Raw genomic sequence first — 19,621 nt, 5'->3', positions numbered from 1 at the left:
CTAATAACTAATTAAAATATGAAATTACCTAAAAGCAAAGTTAATGGAATGATAAAGCCATGAAATCTAGCACATTTTTTAAAAAATAATTTCTTCACAGCTTTATTAACTAATGTTGCTTTTTTTTAACTAACTAATGTTGCTTGAAATCAGATATTTATATACAAGTTTTTTTAAATAAAAAGCTCGCAGAAAATAAGTGAATAGTAATCTCCAAGTATATGAATTAAGTAAGTCAAGTCGCAACCTTGGAGGAAACGAGTAAGTCTCACACTTTCAGTTTGAACCCAAAACCCAAGGCAATCCCACTATCTTATGGTAACACCTTCATTTTAAATTTCTTTTCTAAATTGGTTTACAAAGTAGAAAACTAAGTATTTTTAGTGTATATAATTTTAGTGTATATAATTACAAAATGTGACTATAGGTTATATAGGTAATATAGGTTATATAGGTTATATAGGTAATGGGGGCTAAGGAATGCACTTGCTCTGATAAGCACCAGGTGCTGCATGGAAATGTTGAGTCACTATATTCTATACCTAAAACTATGTTAACTTTCTGGAATTTGAATAAAAAAAATAAAAAATTAAAATAAGTTAAAAAAAATAAAAAAATAAAATTTCAATTACATTTATTCTACATATGTATATTATATATTATATATGTGTGTATATATAATACATAATATATAATATACATATATTACATGTATATAATACATGTATTATGTGTATATATAATATACATATATATCATGTGTATATATAATATACATATATAGAATAAATGTGAAAGTTTCACATATATATAAATATATATATACACACACACACAAATATTTTTTTTTTTTTTTTGAGAGAAAGAGAAAGAAAGTGTGAGCAGCGAGTAGGGGCAGAGGGAGAGGGAGAGAGAGAAATCCAAGCAGGCTCCACATTTAATGAAGCCCAATGTGGAGCTTGATCTCAGAATCCTAAGATCATGAAGATCATGACTTAAGCTGAAATCAAGAGTCAGACACTTAACTACCTGAGCCACCTGGGCACCTCTAAAATGTTTTTTGTAAATATATATATATTTTGTGCATGTATGTATGTGATTTGTAAGTATGTGTGTGTGTGTATGTGTATACACATTTCATACTTTCTAGGTTTGCAGTGAATTCAGTTTTTCTCCCCAATCTTCTAATTCAAGGCACTGATTCTTTTCCCTACAGTTTTATTTATTTATTTATTTATTTATTTATTTATTTATTTATTTATCTGCTCTAACACCATTTGATATTTTGTACTAGCAGTACTTAAATTTCTCACCTCTGGGTATTTTTGTTTTTGTTTTCCCCTCTTTTCAACTTATTTTCAATCTCATTGTCTTCTTAAGTCATTTTAACTTCATAATTTTTTTCTCCATGAAATGTTCTTGTTCTCTAAACATTCTTCTTTGTCTTAGGCTAAATCCTATACAAAAGCATAATAAGTGGGAAATATCAGAAAGGGAGACAGAACATGGAAGACTCCTAACTCTGGGAAACGAACTAGGGGTGTGGAAGGGGAGGTGGGCGGGGGGTGGGGGTGATTGGTGGCGGGCACTGAGGTGGGCATTTGACGGGATGAGCACTGGGTGTTATTCTGTATGTTGGCAAATTGAACACCAATAAAAAAATTATTATTAAAAAAAAAAGCATGATCTCCAAGATATTCTAGTGTCTTGTAAAGTTTTTAATAGGTCTTTCTGTTTGATGTCTTAAATTCACCTTTTATTTACTTTCTAGTAATAGTTTAACTGAGCCCATTTTCACCCAAAGAATGCATTGCCTTTGTCCCTGTGAGCTAGATAGGATCACATTGCAAAGTTCAAAGGAACTTCTAGTTCTTTTTCTCAAAGACATGAGGCTTGCTCTGGATTCCTCTTTATCTAGTTGGCTGGAAAATGTCAACAATTGATCTTCCTGCTGGTAGAGATGAAAGCCAGGTGCCAGTGCTAACAGAGACATCTGGCTAGCTTGAGTCCTTGGAAAAGCTCAAGAAATGTCTACTTACTCATAAGGACTCTAGAATGTCACATCAGAAAGAAAGAAATTTCTATGTTGACATTTTGGGCTAGATCGTGCTTTGTTGTGAAGGTTGTGCTGTGTGGTATAGGTTGTTTAGTAGCATGCTTAGCCACAGCTACAAGATGCCTATACTACCTCTTCTCATCGCAGTTGTGACTAACAAAAATATTTCCATTTTTTGGCAAATGTCCTCTATAAGAAGAAATTGTCTCTGGTGAAAAGCACTAGTCTAAAGACTAACTAATGTAGAAATTACTACCTGTAAATAGGTTGATGCCTTTAAAAAACTCTTAAAACATGGCATTCGCTTAGGTGTTGGGTGGAAGGAAGTGAGTGAAGCGGCATGAAGACTGGAAGGTGCTGATCATTTTTCTGCAGTGGCATTTGGTAAAAACGACTGCCTATGGGATTGTGGTAGGGAGAACACATTTCTATAGAGCCTAAAGCTACAGAGAAAGTGTTTAGAAAGAGGCAGAATGGGCAGCCCGGGTGGCTCAGCGGTTTAGCGCCACCTGCAGCCCAGGGCGTGATTCTGGAGACCCAAGATCCAGTCCCACGTCAGGCTCCCTGTATGCTTCTCCTCCTGCCTGTGTCTCTGCCTCTCTCTCTATGTGTGTCTCTCATGAATAAATAAAAAAAAAAAAAAGAGGCAGAATATCAGTTGTCACAAGCTGTTTTAAGCAAAATGCTACAACAAAATAATGTGCATATCCAGGAACAATCTCCCTTGTTGCCTGAAACATCAATTGGCTAATACACCAGGCAAGTGAGCTCTCTCATGGTTGGAAAAGCTAACTGTCCTAGTCCCACAGACCACAAGAGAAAGACTATCACAGTTTTACTCAAAGGGCTCCTATTTGGACTTCTCAGCCAAAAATATGAGGCATCATGGGCAAATATCAGGTTATAGGTGTTGCCTTCCCACTCCTGCCTGCTTTTTTTAGAGGCCCACAGGTCTTAAAATGAAGAAAAAGAAGTGAGCCCAGAGGAGGAAGAAACAAAATTAGAAGACATTTTTGGGTGAGCTTCTTTCACACAGAGATCTGGATTTTTCACAAAGTTGAAAAGTCAGTAGCCTGGCCTTTAAAGGTTTTCAACTGTGTAATATATGAAGAAATCCTTGATTTCTCATAACTGCACCAGCAGAGAGGAAGCCAAAAGAGCTGTGCAGTGTCATAATGTGGCCCAACTCCCCAACATCTGCTTCTGAGATGGCATGGAAGATTAGGAAACAAGGAAAATTTCCCAGGTGACCAAATGTGGGGTGAAGAAAGGACAATGAATAATAAACTTCCTCCCAGAGAATGAAACCAGTCTAACTACGGAAGTTCTTGCCAGATCGGAGAGCTTTTGAAATTCTGAGCCAGCACCATTTATTTCACAATTGTGGTTAACAAATGACTTTTTCAGGTGAGGGTTTTTAATTGCAGCTTTCCTATTTCTCTTCCACCCTTTTATGTTGAGTGCGTACAGGTGTCAGAGGAAGGAGAAAAATAAATGACTCCCCTTTTCTGTTCACCAGACTGTTGGGCTCCCCACTGGATCACATGGAAAAGATTGTGCATCACCCAGAGATACTCAGCTTTGAGGAGGATGCAGTAACTGGACAAGACCTTTGATTATACTTCTTGGAGAAAGTATGTTTTCTTTATGCAGGAAAGACACACAGATTCTTGTACATGGGTATGGGGTGGCCAGAGTGATAGTCTATCAGAAGACATTACTGTCCTCTCAGTATTTATCACCCCTCCACCTCCTTTTAGCAATAGAATCTATTGTTTTTTTAGTTGAGTACAAGGCACCCAGCTACAGAGAATACATTCCCAAGTCTCTCTTGGAAAATCGGCCTCATCACACAACTAATTGACAACAGAATGCATAATAGCCAACAGAAGAACAATTCCTGAAACTTTTGGGTCATGTATGCAAAAGAAACATTGCCTTTCACTAAGTTCTCCCTTGGACTGGATATCAAATATAGAAGTGCAGACAGACACCTCACATACAGAGATGTATTTATTGACAGTAAAAGATTTGTGTCACTAGTTTGCTTTTCTAGATGATTTCATGGAGAAGAGTCCACCTATTTGCCCTGGACTTTTGTGCAAGAGAATAATATGCTATAATCTTGTTTCAATTACAATAATTTTGGTTTTCTTTTTGACTTAAGTCAGTACCAAATACCATATATTATATCTTCTATGGGATTACAATGGAATTATTAATATTTTCCTTTGAAGTTTCACATGTATTAAGATTATATTTAAGTTTAATCATTCAAGATGTTGAATTTATAGAATTGATCTGGTGCTATGGGACATAGGTCATTATAACTGGGATAAATTACTCTGCATTTTTACTCTTAATTGTTAACAGCATTGCCCGATGCCAGCTCTTTGTCTACAGAACTAGGCAAAATGTTTTCCGATAACTGTTTTCGTTTCTTTTGCATTTCTGAGTATTTTCTTATTCTACTTCCTAATATGGAAGAGTTTTTATATCTCTTTCTTTTTCATGACTATACACATATTTTTAAAGATTTTTTTAGTTACAATAATAATATATTAATAAATAATAAATAAAAATCTATTAAACAGTATCTGCTTTAAAAATAAAACAGTTACTTATTATTTAAAATCTGGATTTAATTTGTAGCTCCCATATATATATATATATATATATATATATATATATATATATATTTACTCTTGTGCATCCCCACACAGACATAATTCCTTTCTTGGGTTTAATTTCTTTCCTTTTTTTAACTTCTTGAGTTTGATAAATACCTGTCATTTCTCTCCCTTCTTATTTAGTAAGAAACTTCCTTTTAGCAGAGCTTTGTTATCCATGAGTTCTTAAATGCAATTATTTTTCTTGATTTATTTGGGCACTTTTATTGTTTAAAAGTTTGTTAGCTTCTACTCCACCCTTCTGCAACAACTTGAGTTTTATCTTGTTTCAAGTAGCAAAAGAATGCTAAAGCTGGAGTGAAATTAAAAATAAAAGAGAGCTTAAGCTTATTCAACTCACTTTAATATGCAATGTAAGAGTATATCCTTCCTACAAATCACAACAGTGAAGTTCAAATGAGATCTTGAAGAGAGCAGGCAAATGTGTGACAGAACCAAATGAGTTGTGTTGTTGTATTGATGTTGAGAGTTCCTGATAGTTGATCACTTGGTCATTGTCTAGGCCTTGGTATAGAGGTAAATTATAAATAAATTCAAGTTAAAATGTAAAGCACTAAGTTGAATTAAAGCCCATGCATGGATAGGAAATAATGGAAAGGAATATTGTCAATTACAAGTTGCTGAGGGCTTCCACTCCAGGAAGGACTTTACCTTCCAGGAGTTCCAGACTAGCTCCTCCTCCAGTGCTCACATGGCTGACCTTATCTTCAGTGCCCCATTTGGCACAGCAAGTAGCAGTGTCTCCACCTCCTATAATGGTGATACAGCCCCTGGAAGTGGCTTTCACAATTTCATCCATGAGGGCTTTTGTTCCCTTAGCAAAGGCATCCCATTCAAATACCCCCACGGGTCCATTCCACACAATTAACTTGGCTTGGGCCACAACTTGAGCATATCTCTTGTTGGTCTCAGGACCACAGTCCAAAGCCACCCAGCCAGCAGGTATGCCTGATGCTACGGTAGCTTGGCCAACCTTTGCATCCTCCTGAAACTTGTCAGCAGTGACAAAGTCAACAGGAAAGGTAATGTTCACACCATTTGATTTGGCTTTAGCCATGATGTCTTTGACAATCTTGGCCCCCTCTTCATCAAAGAGCGATGCACCAATATCCATGTTGTTGAGTACCTTAAGGAAGGTAAAAGCCATTCCACCACCAATTATCATCTCATTGACCTTGTCCAGCATATTTTTGATGAGTTGGATTTTGTCTGCCACTTTAGCTCCACCAAGTATAGCCAGAAAGGGTCTCTCTGGGTTTTCTAAGGCTCTGGCAAAGTAATCCAGCTCCTTTTTCATCAGGAATCCAGATGCCTTCTGAGGCAGGTTCACTCCCACCATAGAACTGTGGGCCCGATGAGCAGTGCCAAAAGCATCATTGACATAGACATCCCCTAGTTTGGATAGTGATGCTCGGAAGCCTTCTATTTTATCTGGCTCAGCTTTAAGCTTATTTCCAGAGGAATCTTGGCCTTTTCCTTCTTCCTCTACATGAAAACGCAGGTTCTCCAGTAGGATAACTGAACCGGTAGCTGGGTTGGCACAGGCTTTCTCCACTTCTGGGCCCACACAGTCATTTAGAAACAAAACATCCTTGCTCAGCAAAGATTTGAGCTCAGCAGCAACAGGCTCTAAAGAATATTTATCTGGCATGGGAACACCATCAGGTCGACCTAGATGACTCATAAGAACTACTGACCTGGCTCCATTATCTAGACAGTACGTGATGCTTGGGATGGAAGCTTTGATTCTCTGGTTATTTGTAATCTGGTTCTTCTTCATGGGAACATTAAAATCTACTCTCATGATGACTCGCTTCCCTTTAACGTCCAGCTTGTCCAAAGTTAACTTCTTAGAAAGAGACATTCTGACTACAAAGACAGAAGCTGAAAGCTAGATCTCAAAGCTGAAGAACCGCTTTACTGCTGCTGAGAGGCTGGATAGATGGTGCTTTCCAACGCCTTTCCCTTGGCCCGCCCCTTTCTTCTCATCACTGTTTAACATAGGGCAGACATTGATTGAACTGGGGAAAAGGAAACTTGGCTCTGTGATTGGCTAATGGTCTTGTCAATCTGGATTTGGAATGTGTGGTCCGTGCAGATTCAAACTGCCAGTGCAGAGCCCTAATCCGGAGTAGTGATATCTGGGTTGGAGGGAGAGGTGGGTAAATAAAGAAACCCTGGATTAAGCGGTTTAGCGCCGCCTGCAGCCCAGGGCATGATCCTGGAGACCCTGGGTCGAGTCCCACATCAGGATCTCTGGGTGGAGCCTGCTTCTCCCTCTGCCTGTGTCTCTGCCTCTCTCTCTCTGTGTCTCTCTCATGAATAAATAAATAAAATCTTAAAAGAAAAAAAAAGAAGGGTTCTGAGGTCTAAGAATATTGGTGGTTCTCTTTTTCCACATCCCTCTAGACACTTGATCTTATTCTTAAAGCGAAATGAAGTGAAACAAAACAAAAGAGCCTCATCCACATCAAATCTTAATTATATTGAGATAAAAAACTCCAGTGCTAAATAAATAGGTGATTTGAAAAATACAGGTTCTATGACTCCTTGTTTATTAAAGGCAACATAGTATGCTCTGTTAGTGGTATAGCTTGATACCTACCTTTGGCTTTAGATATAGTCTATGGTGAGTGGGAATGATTTGTTTTTATTACCTTGTTTATTCTAAGACTACTGCGAGAATGCGTGGTGGCTTCTTTAGGAGAACCCCATAAGATAAAAAGGATAACAATAAAATACTGAAGGTGATGGTGACTTTTCTTTCCGACTACAAAGTTATAAGACCTTTCACTTTTCTTTTTAGCTCTCTCTTTGATTCATTCACTTGTATAACTAAGAAACTGAGCTGAAAAGAGGAATGATTTCCATGCGGATAAAAATGTTTATTTGAATTGAAAATGAGTGAGAGATTTTATTTTGGAGAAAGAAAACATAACAAATTGGCTTAATAATAAAAACTGGCTTTGTGATTAGTTGATATGGCAGTTTCCCTAAGCTGAATGAACTAAGTATATAGCATGGAGGCTTCAACAAAAATATATTTGAGGCATGACCCAATAAGATGGCTATAATAACGAAAAAGACAGTAAGTGTTGACAGGGATGTGGAGATACTGGAATCCTCACATATTGGTGGTAGAAATGCAAGATGGTGCAGGCACTTTGGGAAACAGTTTGATACTTCCTTAAAATATTAAACATGGAGTTATCATAGGACTCAGCAATTCCACTCTTAGATATGTACTACAATGGTAAAATTATACTCTATACTCTTGTAATAACTAAAGTCCCAAACTCTGACAATAATAAGTGCTGTCAGAGATATATAGTAATAGAAACTCATTTATTGCCGATAAGAATGAGGTATGCCACAGCCACTTGGAAAACAGTTTGGGAATTTCTTGTAAATATAAGCATAGACTTATAATATAATCCATCGATTCTACTCCTAGGTATTTGTTCAAGTACACAGAAAACTTATATTCTCTCAAACTTCTATGTATGAATGCTTAGATCAGTTTTATTCACAATTGCTAAAAAAGAATGCTTTTCAACTGATGACATCTATACAGCTGTAGTTATATCCATACCTACAGTTTTTTTGTGTTACTGAAGTTAAGCTGGAATAAGTTTAACTTTGACAGTTATAAGTTCAGGATATTAAGGGTATTTCCCTTCATAATCACCAACAAAAATAGGTACAGAATATACATATTTTAGAATATTCCTAAAATAAAAGGAAAATGCTATTTTCCTGCATAGATGACACAAAATCATGAGTACAACTTACATGCATTTTACTGACTAAATAAGTCGGACATGAAAGTATGTAGACCTTGTATAATTCCATTCACATGACGTTTGAGAAAAGATGAAACAAAGGGATAGAAAGCATATCAGTGTTTGTCAAGCATTAGAGGAAGATGGAGGTGGCCAACTATTATGGGGATGTAAGGGGAGGTTTTTAGTATGATAAAACTTTTCTATACAGTAATATAGTATTGAGTACAAGTCTAAATCCATAAAATTATACATTATAGAGACTGAACTTTAATGAATGCAAGTAATATAAAATGGACCAGGATGTTCAGAATTCTCAGAGTGGAATGCAGACTCTGACAAACAAGACAAATTGTATTTCAAAATATGGCAAATACCACTAAAGGTGTTGGGATTAAAAAGATCACAAGTAACTTTAGAAAAAAGGTTTCTAAATGATAAAGTTGAAGACAAAAAGAACCATACACAAATGTAATCTTCTTATTGAAAAATTTGTTTATCTTTTTTACTCTTGGAATCTCTGATTTTTACTTCTGCCACATGTTTCTTCGACTTTTAGCCAGAAAAAATTTTCAGTGGTTTAGAAGTTACGGATTAAGTTGGACCTACCTACCTGGATATTTCAAGACAAATTCTCTATCTCAAATTCCATAACTGAATTAATAGCTACTATTACTGTAACTTTGGTTTATAACTAACTCTACACTTTGTTTTCTACATGATTTAGGATATTAGCGCATTTAAAAAAATTAATAGTTTATGTCAGGGAGTATAAAATGTATTTAGATGTAATTTTGTGAAACAACTGAAAGTAGTAGGGACAGATATAAAAGGACAGAGTTTTTGTGTTACTGAAGTTAAGCTAGAATAAATTTAACTTAGACTTTTATAACTTCAGGATATTAAGGGTATTTCCCTTCATAATCACCAACAAAAATAGCTACAGAATATACATAAAAGTAACTGAAAAACAAATTTCACTACAAAAATTAAAGAAGGACCAAAAAATCCTAGTAATGCAGGAAATAAAGGGCAAACAAAATATAAGGCATATAAAAAACAAATAGCCAAATGACAGAAGTAGTCCCTCCTTATCAGTACTTAATTTAAATGTAAATGGGTTGAACTTTAATTAAAAGACAGAGGTTTGCAGACAAAAAAGAACAAGAATAGCTATACTAATACTAGACAACTGACTCTAAATGGAAAAGGATCATAAGAAACAAAGATCTTATATTTTAATAAAAGACAATATAGCAAGAGGATATAAAATTATACACATTTGCACATCTACTAGACCATCAAAATATATGAAGCTAAAACTGGCAGCATTAAAGGGAAATATAGGTAGTTCTCCAACAACAGCTTACATCTATCCTGTGACCCATCAATTCTAATCTTAGATGTCTATCTGAGATAGTTGAAAATATATGATGACAAAGTTTTTACAGGAATGTTCATAGTAGCCAAAAATTTTGAAATATTCCAGGAATAGTCATAAATTGAAATCCTACTTAGAAATGAAATTTACAAACTCTTTTACATACAATAACATTATCATGGTAAATATTAACTCAAAAAGCATCATGGTGTTAAAAGAATTCTTTCATAAATGAGTGCATAACGTGATTCTATCTATATGAAATAACACAAACAAGTTAATCTATAGTGAACAAAAATTATAAGAGTGCATGCATCTGAAGTAGAAGTACGGGAACTTTGAGGGGACATGTGGGAAACTTCTGGGATGACGATACATTTCTGAATGTTAATAGTTTGTGTTACACTTACGTGTTTGTAAAAATCCTCAACAATCTGCAAAATACTTTGAAATGCATCAAATATAATGCATGGATAGAAGGATAGCTATGTGGACGGATACATGGTAAAACATATGTGGCAAAATGTTACTGATAAAATCTGGGTGTTGCATATATGAGTATTTTCTGTGAAGTTCTTTGATTTTATTGTTTATTTGAAAAATTACATGATTAGAAAAATAAAATAACTTCTTGATGTTGTTTATTTTGTTGATTAGTAACTTCTCCTGAAGTCATTAAATATTTCTACTTACATGGTGAAGAACAGGACTACAAAAAAGAGCAACTTTTTTTTTAAAGTTGAGGTTGCTTATAATACATTTTTAGAATTTATAGTAGTACTTGTGTGTGCAGTTATGTAATTTTCTGGAGTTACACTTAAATCCCAAGTGCAAACATGGAAGATTTGCACAGTTGAATATATTGTGTTTGTAGTTTCATGAGAAAGATACACAGTTGGTGTTCTTTAAAAATAAGTTTCAGAAGCTAGAGGTAGATTCAGTATGTTTACTAAGGCCTTATACATTTTCAGCTAGAACTAAAAAAAAAAATTGCCCTGGAAATGTATGGAACAGAAGGCTTGAGTCCTATTTCTGGAGTGATTCAAAGAAGGTAGCAGTGCAGAATGAAGCCTGAACTACCATTTTCTTTTTTTTTTTTTTAATATTTTATTTATTTGTTCATGAAAGACAGAGAGAAAGAGGGAGGCAGAGAAGGAGGGAGAAGCAGGCTCCCCACAGAGCAGGGAGTTCGATGTGGAACTTGATCCCAGCACCCTGAGATCACGATCTGAGCCGAAGGCAGATGCTTAATCAACTGAGCCACGCAGGTACTCTGAATCATTATTTTCTCAGCCTGATTTGCTTTTAAGGAAAGTCAACTTTTGCTAAATATTAGGAGCTACTATGAATAATAGAAATGTTGAATCAGAAAGTGCAGAGTTCATTTAATACTTAAACACATTTAATTTTTGTCATCATTTAACTTCTAAATATGTATGGTTCTGGCATTGATAGCATTTCATTGATTTGTTTATAAGTCACTAATAGTGACTTACATTATACCTTAGATGAAATTAATGAACCATTGATACCATTCCAAGGTTACCATGCTTCACTAGCTTATACTTTGAAACACTTGAATTGTGTTTTATTGTGTCCATGTTTTATTTGTGGAAGATGTTAACAGTGCATAGCAAGGAGTTTCTATTTTTAGAAAAAAAGTTTAATAGTTGCTTGTAGGAGTGAAAAGTCTAGCCAGTGTGTGTAGGAGACCCTCAAGGGAGGCCTCCTTGCCACTTTCACTCCTTCTGTCTCACACATTGCTTCTTTTCTCCCAACCCCACGTTTACTTTCTAAACTTCCCTCCACAATGAAACATGATCTTTTCTGTCAATACTACTTCACTGGTGCAGGATTTATTTTTGGAATTTTTTTGCAACCTGAATTCTTTGGTCTGCATTTATTTGTGAGGGGATGGGGTACTGGTGATGGGCATTAAAGAGGGCACATGATGTTATAAGCATGAGGTGTTATACACAAGTGATAAGTTATTGAACACTACATCTGAAACCAAGTATGTACTATACATTGGCTTGTTGAATTTAAATTAAAAAAATTACATGAAAATGTCCAGTCTTGCATGAGTCATCCATGTCAAAGAGATAATTTCTGCCACAAAAAGCTGCATGGGTCAATAAATCAGTCATTATAGTGATAAATACGATCTGGTTGTTCCGAGTATTAATAGACAATAATTGTAATTCTTAGGTATTGAAGACCAAACCATGAAACATGCTGCCCTGCGTTGACATCTTTTTATAAGGACAATTCACAGTGTGCCCTCCACTGAGCTTCCTTTTCTGTCATGTAACAACATCAAACACTGAAGATATTTTCTCCCTAAATTAAAAATTCTGATGGCATGACCCCACTTACAGGTCAATTTGAAATGTCTTCTTAAAATCTAGTCTTCATCTATTTTTACAAACCTTTACATCATTCTGCCTTTCTTGGGGAAGTTTTCTTGGTTTTGCTTATGAAAATATCCTCTATTTTTTTAGCAAGTCCTTAAATGGCTACTAGCCTGAGGGCTTTTGCCCTTAATGGTGACTGAACTCTATCATGTGAAGATTTCATTACAGATTATTAAATGTTGGAGATATTTTAAAAATCCTATGAAAATTGATACATGTTATGGGTAGAATCCATTAATATTTCTAGTAGGATGCCTTTGAAAAATTTGGAGCGGTTTATCTTAACTTCACCTGTCGACTTTACAATATACATTCCATTATGTTATACACAGAGTTTTTGGTGCTGACCTGACCAATAACCTACAGTCATTCAAATCATTTTAGTTACTAATTGTTATGAATTAAAAATAAAGCAATCTCCCTTTTAAAGAATGTTTTTAAATAATAAATGAAGTAGTAAATTTCCTTTTGATACTAGCAGCAAACTACTATTTTTGCATTCTAAAAAATGTCCCAGAGCACTTAGGATCATTCTAAAAGATTAAATAGGGGCAGTGCAATGCAATGTAACTTTTTACAGAGTACAGGATTAGTTTAAAAATAATTCACACAGTAACATCATGCACAGATTAGAAATGCATACATTTTAAAGTATATTCTTTTGTTTTGTATATCATTCTATTGTCTCTCCATCTAGTCATCTCTACTTCTAAAATAATTCTGTTATGTAAAACTTACTATTTCACATTTTGTTTTTATAATCTGATTTTTTTTATAGAACATGCAAAGGACACACAAATATGGCCAAGATTAAATGGCTAAGTTATCTAAATAACAAATAGTTAATTTTTTTAAAAAAATTTATTTATTTATGATAGTCACACAGAGAGAGAGGCAGAGACATAGGCAGAGGGAGAAGCAGGCTCCATGCACCGGGAGCCCGACGTGGGATTCGATCCCAGGTCTCCAGGATTGCGCCCTGGGCCAAAGGCAGGCGCCAAACCGCTGCGCCACCCAGGGATCCCCCAAATAGTTAATTTTTAAAGAATTTTCACATTCTGAATTCTTACACATCTCTGTTTTTAATCATTAATTGTGGAAAGCACTTAATAAGACAACTCTTGATGAGAGGGCTGCTATAGGAACTTCAATTACAATGAGATTAATAAGACATTATTAAAAAGACATTATAAGTACTAAATAAATAAGACAAAGCATCACCAGTTCAAAGTAATCCCCCCCCCCCCAAAAAAGATTGATGTGTTTCTAAGATTAGGTTTTGTTTCATTTTCCCTGAAAAGTCCAAATTACAGATATGTCATCCTGAGTAACAAGAAAATTGTATTCTGAAAGTTATATTTTTAAAAGATGTTCCAAAAGGAATACATCAATTGAAATTTTATTAAGAGACATTAGAAGCCAGAGAGTTTAAAATCATAATGTTATTTTTAACTTATTAGTAACTTTGGAGTGGTTTTCTAAAGCTATTTCAATTTTTTAAAAAATTTACCTTTAAGCATATTTTGTTATTCTAAAATAAAATAGAGTTATTTCATCAAAACCAAAAAAATTGTAAGTAGCTGCTTATTTGTCTTCTAATACACAAACTCAGGAGATTCAATTTACTATATAAATTTGTACTAATGCATAGCTCAAAAATTTTAATAGAAAACAAAAATATGTGATATCTCTGAGCCTTTTATTTTTATATATGTATTTATTTATTTAGAGAACAAAGCATGCACAAGCAGGGGGTGGAGCAGAAGGAGCGGGAGAGAGAGAATCTCAAGCAGACTCCACACTGAGCATGGAAGCTGTCATGGGACTGGATCCCACCACTCTAAGATCATGACTTGAGCCAAAACCAAGTATCCAACACTTAACCTGTTGAGCCACCCAGGTGCCCCAAAAGCTTTCTGTTTCTTAAGGCTACTACGTTATCATAGTTGTGGTGAATCTGATAGAGTTGCATAATACAAACATATTTAACAATTTAAAAACTATATCTGGGATCCCTGGGTGGCTCAGCGGTTTGGCGCCTGCCTTTGGCCCAGGGCGCGATCCTGGAGACCGGGGATCGAATCCCACGTCGGGCTCCCGGTGCATGGAGCCTGCTTCTCCCTCTGCCTGTGTCTCTGCCTCTCTCTCTCTCTCTCTCTCTATCATAAATAAATAAAAATTAAAAAAAAATAAAATAAAAAACATGCTGAAGATTTAGCCATAGAGAAGGGGTACAGGTGAGGAAGGAGATTATTGTAGTTTGCATAAGCTCCAGCTGAAGGAAAGACAAATAAGAATGTATCTTTTTTTTGTTCGTCTTTTTGTGTTTTTTTAAGAATGTATCTTTGTATCTCCAGCATAAACTAGGAAAATTGGGAGTTATTAAATCACTCCAGGAGACAAGGACAATTGGTTTTAAGATCCAAGCTCAAAAGAAATAGTTTTGAAGAATATGTACATTCAAGTGAGCAGACATCAGTAATTTCTGTACAAGATGGAAATGTGAATTGATTTCAGTTTTAGGTCAGAAGAGGGTTATAATATCCTAGGGTAGTACAAGAATATTATAGTGAATGATAAATTCATCCATTGAAGGACACTTGGGTTGCTTCCACCTTTTTGCTATCATAAATAATGCTGCTATGAGCCTGATGGTAAGAATATCTGGTCTACTCCTTGCTTTCAATTCTTTTGCATATAATACCTGGCAGTAGAATTGTTGGATCATACAGTAATTTTATGCTTAATTTTTTGAGGAATTGGCATATTGTCTACCACAGTGATTATATAATTTTACGTTCCCAACAGCAGGGCTCAATGGTTCCAACTTCAACAAATCCTAGCCAACAATTGTTGATAAAATTTGTATATGCACATGCGTATCTGGAAGTGATGGAAACCAGGCAGAGAAAATAAAATTGACAGAGGAAGGTGACTTGATGATTGCCATTTTTCCTATTTACTGTTAGTTTGTTTTTCTTTGGAGATAGTTGAATTTTAGATCTACTTTCTATTTTAGAAATTCCAACATTCATTTTTTATGGGATATAGGTGATGAGTAGAGGGAAAGTATAGGTAAAAAAGAAGAGGCATTGATTACTTTGTAATGAATAGGACAATGTTCAAAAGGAACTTGAATATTGATATTCTGTACATAGGCTGTGGGCTGTGCATAAGACTCATTTCTCGATCATGTTACCTAGTATATCCAGGGATGATCAAAATCATGTGTTAACTTTCCCTGACTCATTCTTACTGAAACAAGAAAGCCTAGTTATGAATTTTCCCTAAGAACCACAAATGGCTATCATTGACCCCGACTCATTCTCTTTTTCCTTCAAACTCAAGTGGAAAATCAATAACATAATGATGTTTGCTTGGTTATATTTATATTTTATATAAATATCAAAGGATGTAGGGTAATAAACACCATGTAGTGTTAGCATAAAGACATACATATAGACTATTGGGAAGGATAGAAAACCCAGAAATAAACTGTTATATATATTGTCAAATGATATTCAAAAAGAGTCCCAAGCCTTTTAATGGGGGAAAAACAGTGTTTCCAAGAAACAATATTGGGGAAACTATATGTCCCTATGCCAAAGAATGAAGTCCTCCCTGACCTTATACCATTTAAAAATTAACTCAAAATGTATCAACAACCTAAATATAAGAGCAAAACTGAATAAGAAAAGGGTTAAGGTATAGGCAGGGAGAGATAAGGGGCCCTTGACTAGGCTCTAAAAGAGTGAACTAGAGATAAGATCTATTTCCTACCACATGGCCCCAGATGTTAGGGATTATTTTCCTTTAGCAGGTACAGTGTGATCACAGAAAATGACCAAACCTCAAAGAAGTAAGTCATGAAGGGTGTTATCAATTGTCCTTGCTCAAACAAAGACAGCAAAAGAATCTCAAAACCACAAGCTCTCTGATCAAGTTTTCAATAAAATATCAGCCTAAAAACCTTCAGTGGCAACCCTGCCAGGACTCCTCTCACTTCTGAGAGGTTTTTCTGTATTCTTGCTTAGTAAAAACTCTATTGTTGTATTCTCTTCTTCTTTCACAAGATTCATTCTTTGACTCTGTGAGACAGGAACCTAGCTTTCTTGCTTCAAAACTGTAAAACTTTAGAAGAAAATGGGGGAGAAAATTTATGGCATTGACTTGGTAATGATTTATCAGATATGAGGCTGAAAGCACAGGCAACAAAATAAAAATAGATAAATTGGATGATATCAAATTACAAATTTCTGTGTAGTAAAGGACACAATAAACAGAGTGAAAATGCTACCGATGGAATGGGAAAAATTATATGCACAAAAAAAAAAATAGATCTGAGAAGGAGTTAGTATCCAGAACATATAGAGAACTCCTGCAACACAACTACAATTAAAATTTTTTAAAAATCTTGGGGCACCTGGGTGACTCAGGCAATTAAGCATCAAACTTCTGCTCAAGTCATGACCTCAGAGTCCTGAAATCAAGCCCTGGGTCAGGCTACCCTGCTTAGCAGGGAGTCTGCTTCATCCTCTCCCTCCACCCCTTCCTCTGCTTATGCATACACACACATGCTCGTGCTCTCTGTCTCTCAAATAAATAAAATCTTTTAAAATCTGAGTAACATGTAGAATTGTTGAATCAGTATTATACACATGAAACTAATAGAACACTGTACATTAATTATACTAGAATTAAAAATAAATTTTAAAAAATGGGCCAATGACTTGAATAAACATTATCCAGGGAATACATACAAAATGGCTGATAAGCCCATGAAAGATGTGCAATATCACAAATCATTAGGGAAATGCAAATCAAAACCCCAATATGGTGCCAGCTTATACCCATTAAATTGTTACTAACAAAAAGCCCAAAATATACCAGGTCTTGGTGAGGATGTGTTGAAATTGGAACTCTTGAAAACTTTTGGTAGGAATATAAAAATGTATAATTGCTATGAAAAACAGTATGGTGGTTTCTCCAAAAATTAAAAATAGAACTACCCATAATACAGCACTTTTATTTTTGTGTATAAAAGTATTGGAAGCAGAAACGCAGAGATATTTGCTCACATGTTTAGAGTAACATAATTTGGAATAGCTGAAAGGGGAAAATAAGCCAAATGGCTATTCACAGAATAGTGGATCAACAAAATGTGGTCTATACACAATGGAATATAATTCTGCTTTAAAAAAGAATGATATTTTGACACATAATACAACACGCATGAACACAGATTTCAGGATATTTACTCTGTGAAATAAGCCAATCACAAACGGGCAAATACTGTGTGTTTCCATTTATGAGGTACCTAGCACAGTCAAACTGATAAATAGAGAAAACAGAATGTGGTTCCTAGGAGCTGAGGACCCAGGGAAATAAAGAGTTACAGTTTCATGAGTACAGTTTGAGTTTGGAAGGCTAAACATTTCTGCAGGTGAATGGTGGTGATGAGTGCATTATGATGTGAACATATGTTATGCCACTGAGCATAAATGCCACATAATTTTAAAGTGGTAAATATGATGTACTTTATGGGAATCTCTGTACTATAAAAAAGTAAAGGCTATTATTTTTATTATTTATAAATATGACAAATGTAATTTACAAATGAGACTGACATTTTACAATTTTGTGAATTCCTATAAAATCAAATGTGTAAGGAGAGAAACGCAGTGGGCCAGGTGGACATATGCAATGAGTTGGTAGAATGACTTTTAGTTGTTCCCACCTTTTTGTCATACATGCTTATATCACTTAAACAATGTGTGTATTTTCCAACATACAGGTTGCCTGTATAGAATAGTTAGTTGCTGTGTTCTGATCTAATGATGTCTATTTCTCTTTCTGGAAATATTTAGACTCATAATAATACCTGCCTTCAATTATATCTGACCATGAAACTGGATAATATGCCAAATTCATATTTCTTCCACAAGTAATCTCCAGACTGATTGTGCTCTCCAGACTGGTAAATATTGTTCCAGGATGTTTTCTTATTTTTAGTTTTTGAAGTCCATCACTGATCATATATGCAACATCCTATATAAAAGGAGGCAAATTCAGTAGCATCTCTGCTGGCAATGCCCTCTCTTACAGGTAAGTGAATTTGTGGTGCTCAGATTTGGTGAGAAATTGAGTAGGAGATGATGTGCAAAGTCTGAAATCAAATGAACTAAGTTTTAGTCTCTGTCGCTGCAAGCTGATGGAGAAAGGTAAAAGCAAATGAGAGAAGTCTTTGGGTTGTAACAGGACCCATGACTTGAAAGCAACCACACAAAGGTGTTCATCATGCAAGGACCTTGAGGTAAACATTTGTTCATTTAGCCATTCATTCATGGTGTGGGTTCCTGGTAAAGCATGATATTCAGGAGGGATCTGCCTTCACCTCGGACAAAGACCACATTGCTAATGCACTGCTCCAAGTCTCCACATTGTCTATCACGTTTAGAGTGTTGTAGCCCCTTACTCACCCTTCTACTCCAAACCCAGCGTCCTCCAGCACTGCAGATCCTTCCAGCAGAGTGGCCACAAGTTCCAGTTCAGAAGGCCCAAAATATGTGGAAATCAAATCCAGGGGGTCCACCTGACAGTCATGCCTGCCTTCCTCTGCATTGTGTTTTGTGTCTCTCTCCTCAAAAATACCTCAACTTTTATCTGAACTTTCCACACCAAGGAAACCAAAGCAGCTTAAAAATCTGGGAAAGTATATTTATCTCTTGTTCTTACCACATTAAACATCAGTAGTGGTTGGCTCAGGTATTGAACTGCTTCTGTAGGGCAGGCAATACAATTCTTGAGCAATTTATGCCACCTGAATTTCTGCCTCAGGTCAGGAAATATGAATTTGAATAACTGAAAAGCATGAGATGAGCACATTCTGTTCAGAGGGATTATAGAGAAAAGATAAGACAGAGCACAGAAGTTAAGCAAGAAATGAGTACAAAGAGATTGACAAAGAAGGAAAACACATTCCATTAATTCATGCAGGACTTTTCATAGATTTGTAGAGATTTTACAATAAATAAGTTGATACTCAGAGTTCTATCAGTTCATTTTGTGACTATGTAATGTATGGGAATATCTGCAGTTACATTTCCTGACAACTTTTAATTTTGCTATTTTTAAATATTGATCTCATTAATTACAAATAAAGATTTTGCTAGAGCTAAAACTTCAAGGAGTAGGTCCAAAGGAAAACAATGTTGCTTTAAACAGAAATTATTCTCAAATTTAATTTCTTTGAGTATATAGGGAAAGGAAGAATTATTTTATAGAGATGATCATAAATT

At 35.3% G+C, this 19,621-nt stretch overlaps 2 protein-coding genes across 3 annotated transcripts in view; both read right to left on the bottom strand.

Moving 5' to 3' along the window:
* The window catches only part of LOC140636895 (cysteine-rich secretory protein 2-like), a 67,178-nt gene extending 48,090 nt beyond the window's left edge, over nucleotides 1-19,088 (bottom strand). Inside the window, exon 1 of one of the 2 annotated variants that reach the window (XM_072832699.1) lies at nucleotides 19,059-19,088. In XM_072832699.1, the coding sequence (XP_072688800.1) occupies nucleotides 19,059-19,070 (12 nt within the window). In that variant the 5' untranslated portion in view covers nucleotides 19,071-19,088. The other variant, XM_072832700.1, reaches the window with a different exon arrangement.
* On the bottom strand, nucleotides 1,314-6,749 carry PGK2 (phosphoglycerate kinase 2). Its single transcript, XM_072832698.1, has 2 exons — nucleotides 5,087-6,749; nucleotides 1,314-1,457 (listed from the first exon to the last, which is right to left on the bottom strand). The coding sequence occupies exon 1, from the start codon at nucleotides 6,608-6,610 to the stop codon at nucleotides 5,357-5,359; it is 1,254 nt and encodes a 417-aa protein (XP_072688799.1). The 5' UTR covers nucleotides 6,611-6,749; the 3' UTR covers nucleotides 1,314-1,457; nucleotides 5,087-5,356.
* Nucleotides 19,089-19,621: the final 533 nt, after the last annotated feature.

Source organism: Canis lupus, chromosome 7 (genome assembly GCF_048164855.1).
Source record: "Canis lupus baileyi chromosome 7, mCanLup2.hap1, whole genome shotgun sequence".
NCBI lineage: Eukaryota > Metazoa > Chordata > Mammalia > Carnivora > Canidae > Canis > Canis lupus.
The sequence above is the reverse complement of the archived record's forward strand: the minus strand, read 5'-3'. Positions and strand labels throughout refer to the sequence as shown.

Coding starts and splice junctions, on each gene's coding strand:
- PGK2 (XM_072832698.1), bottom strand. CDS start 6,610: ATGTCTCTTTCTAAGAAGTTAACTTTGGACAAGCTGGACGTTAAAGGG.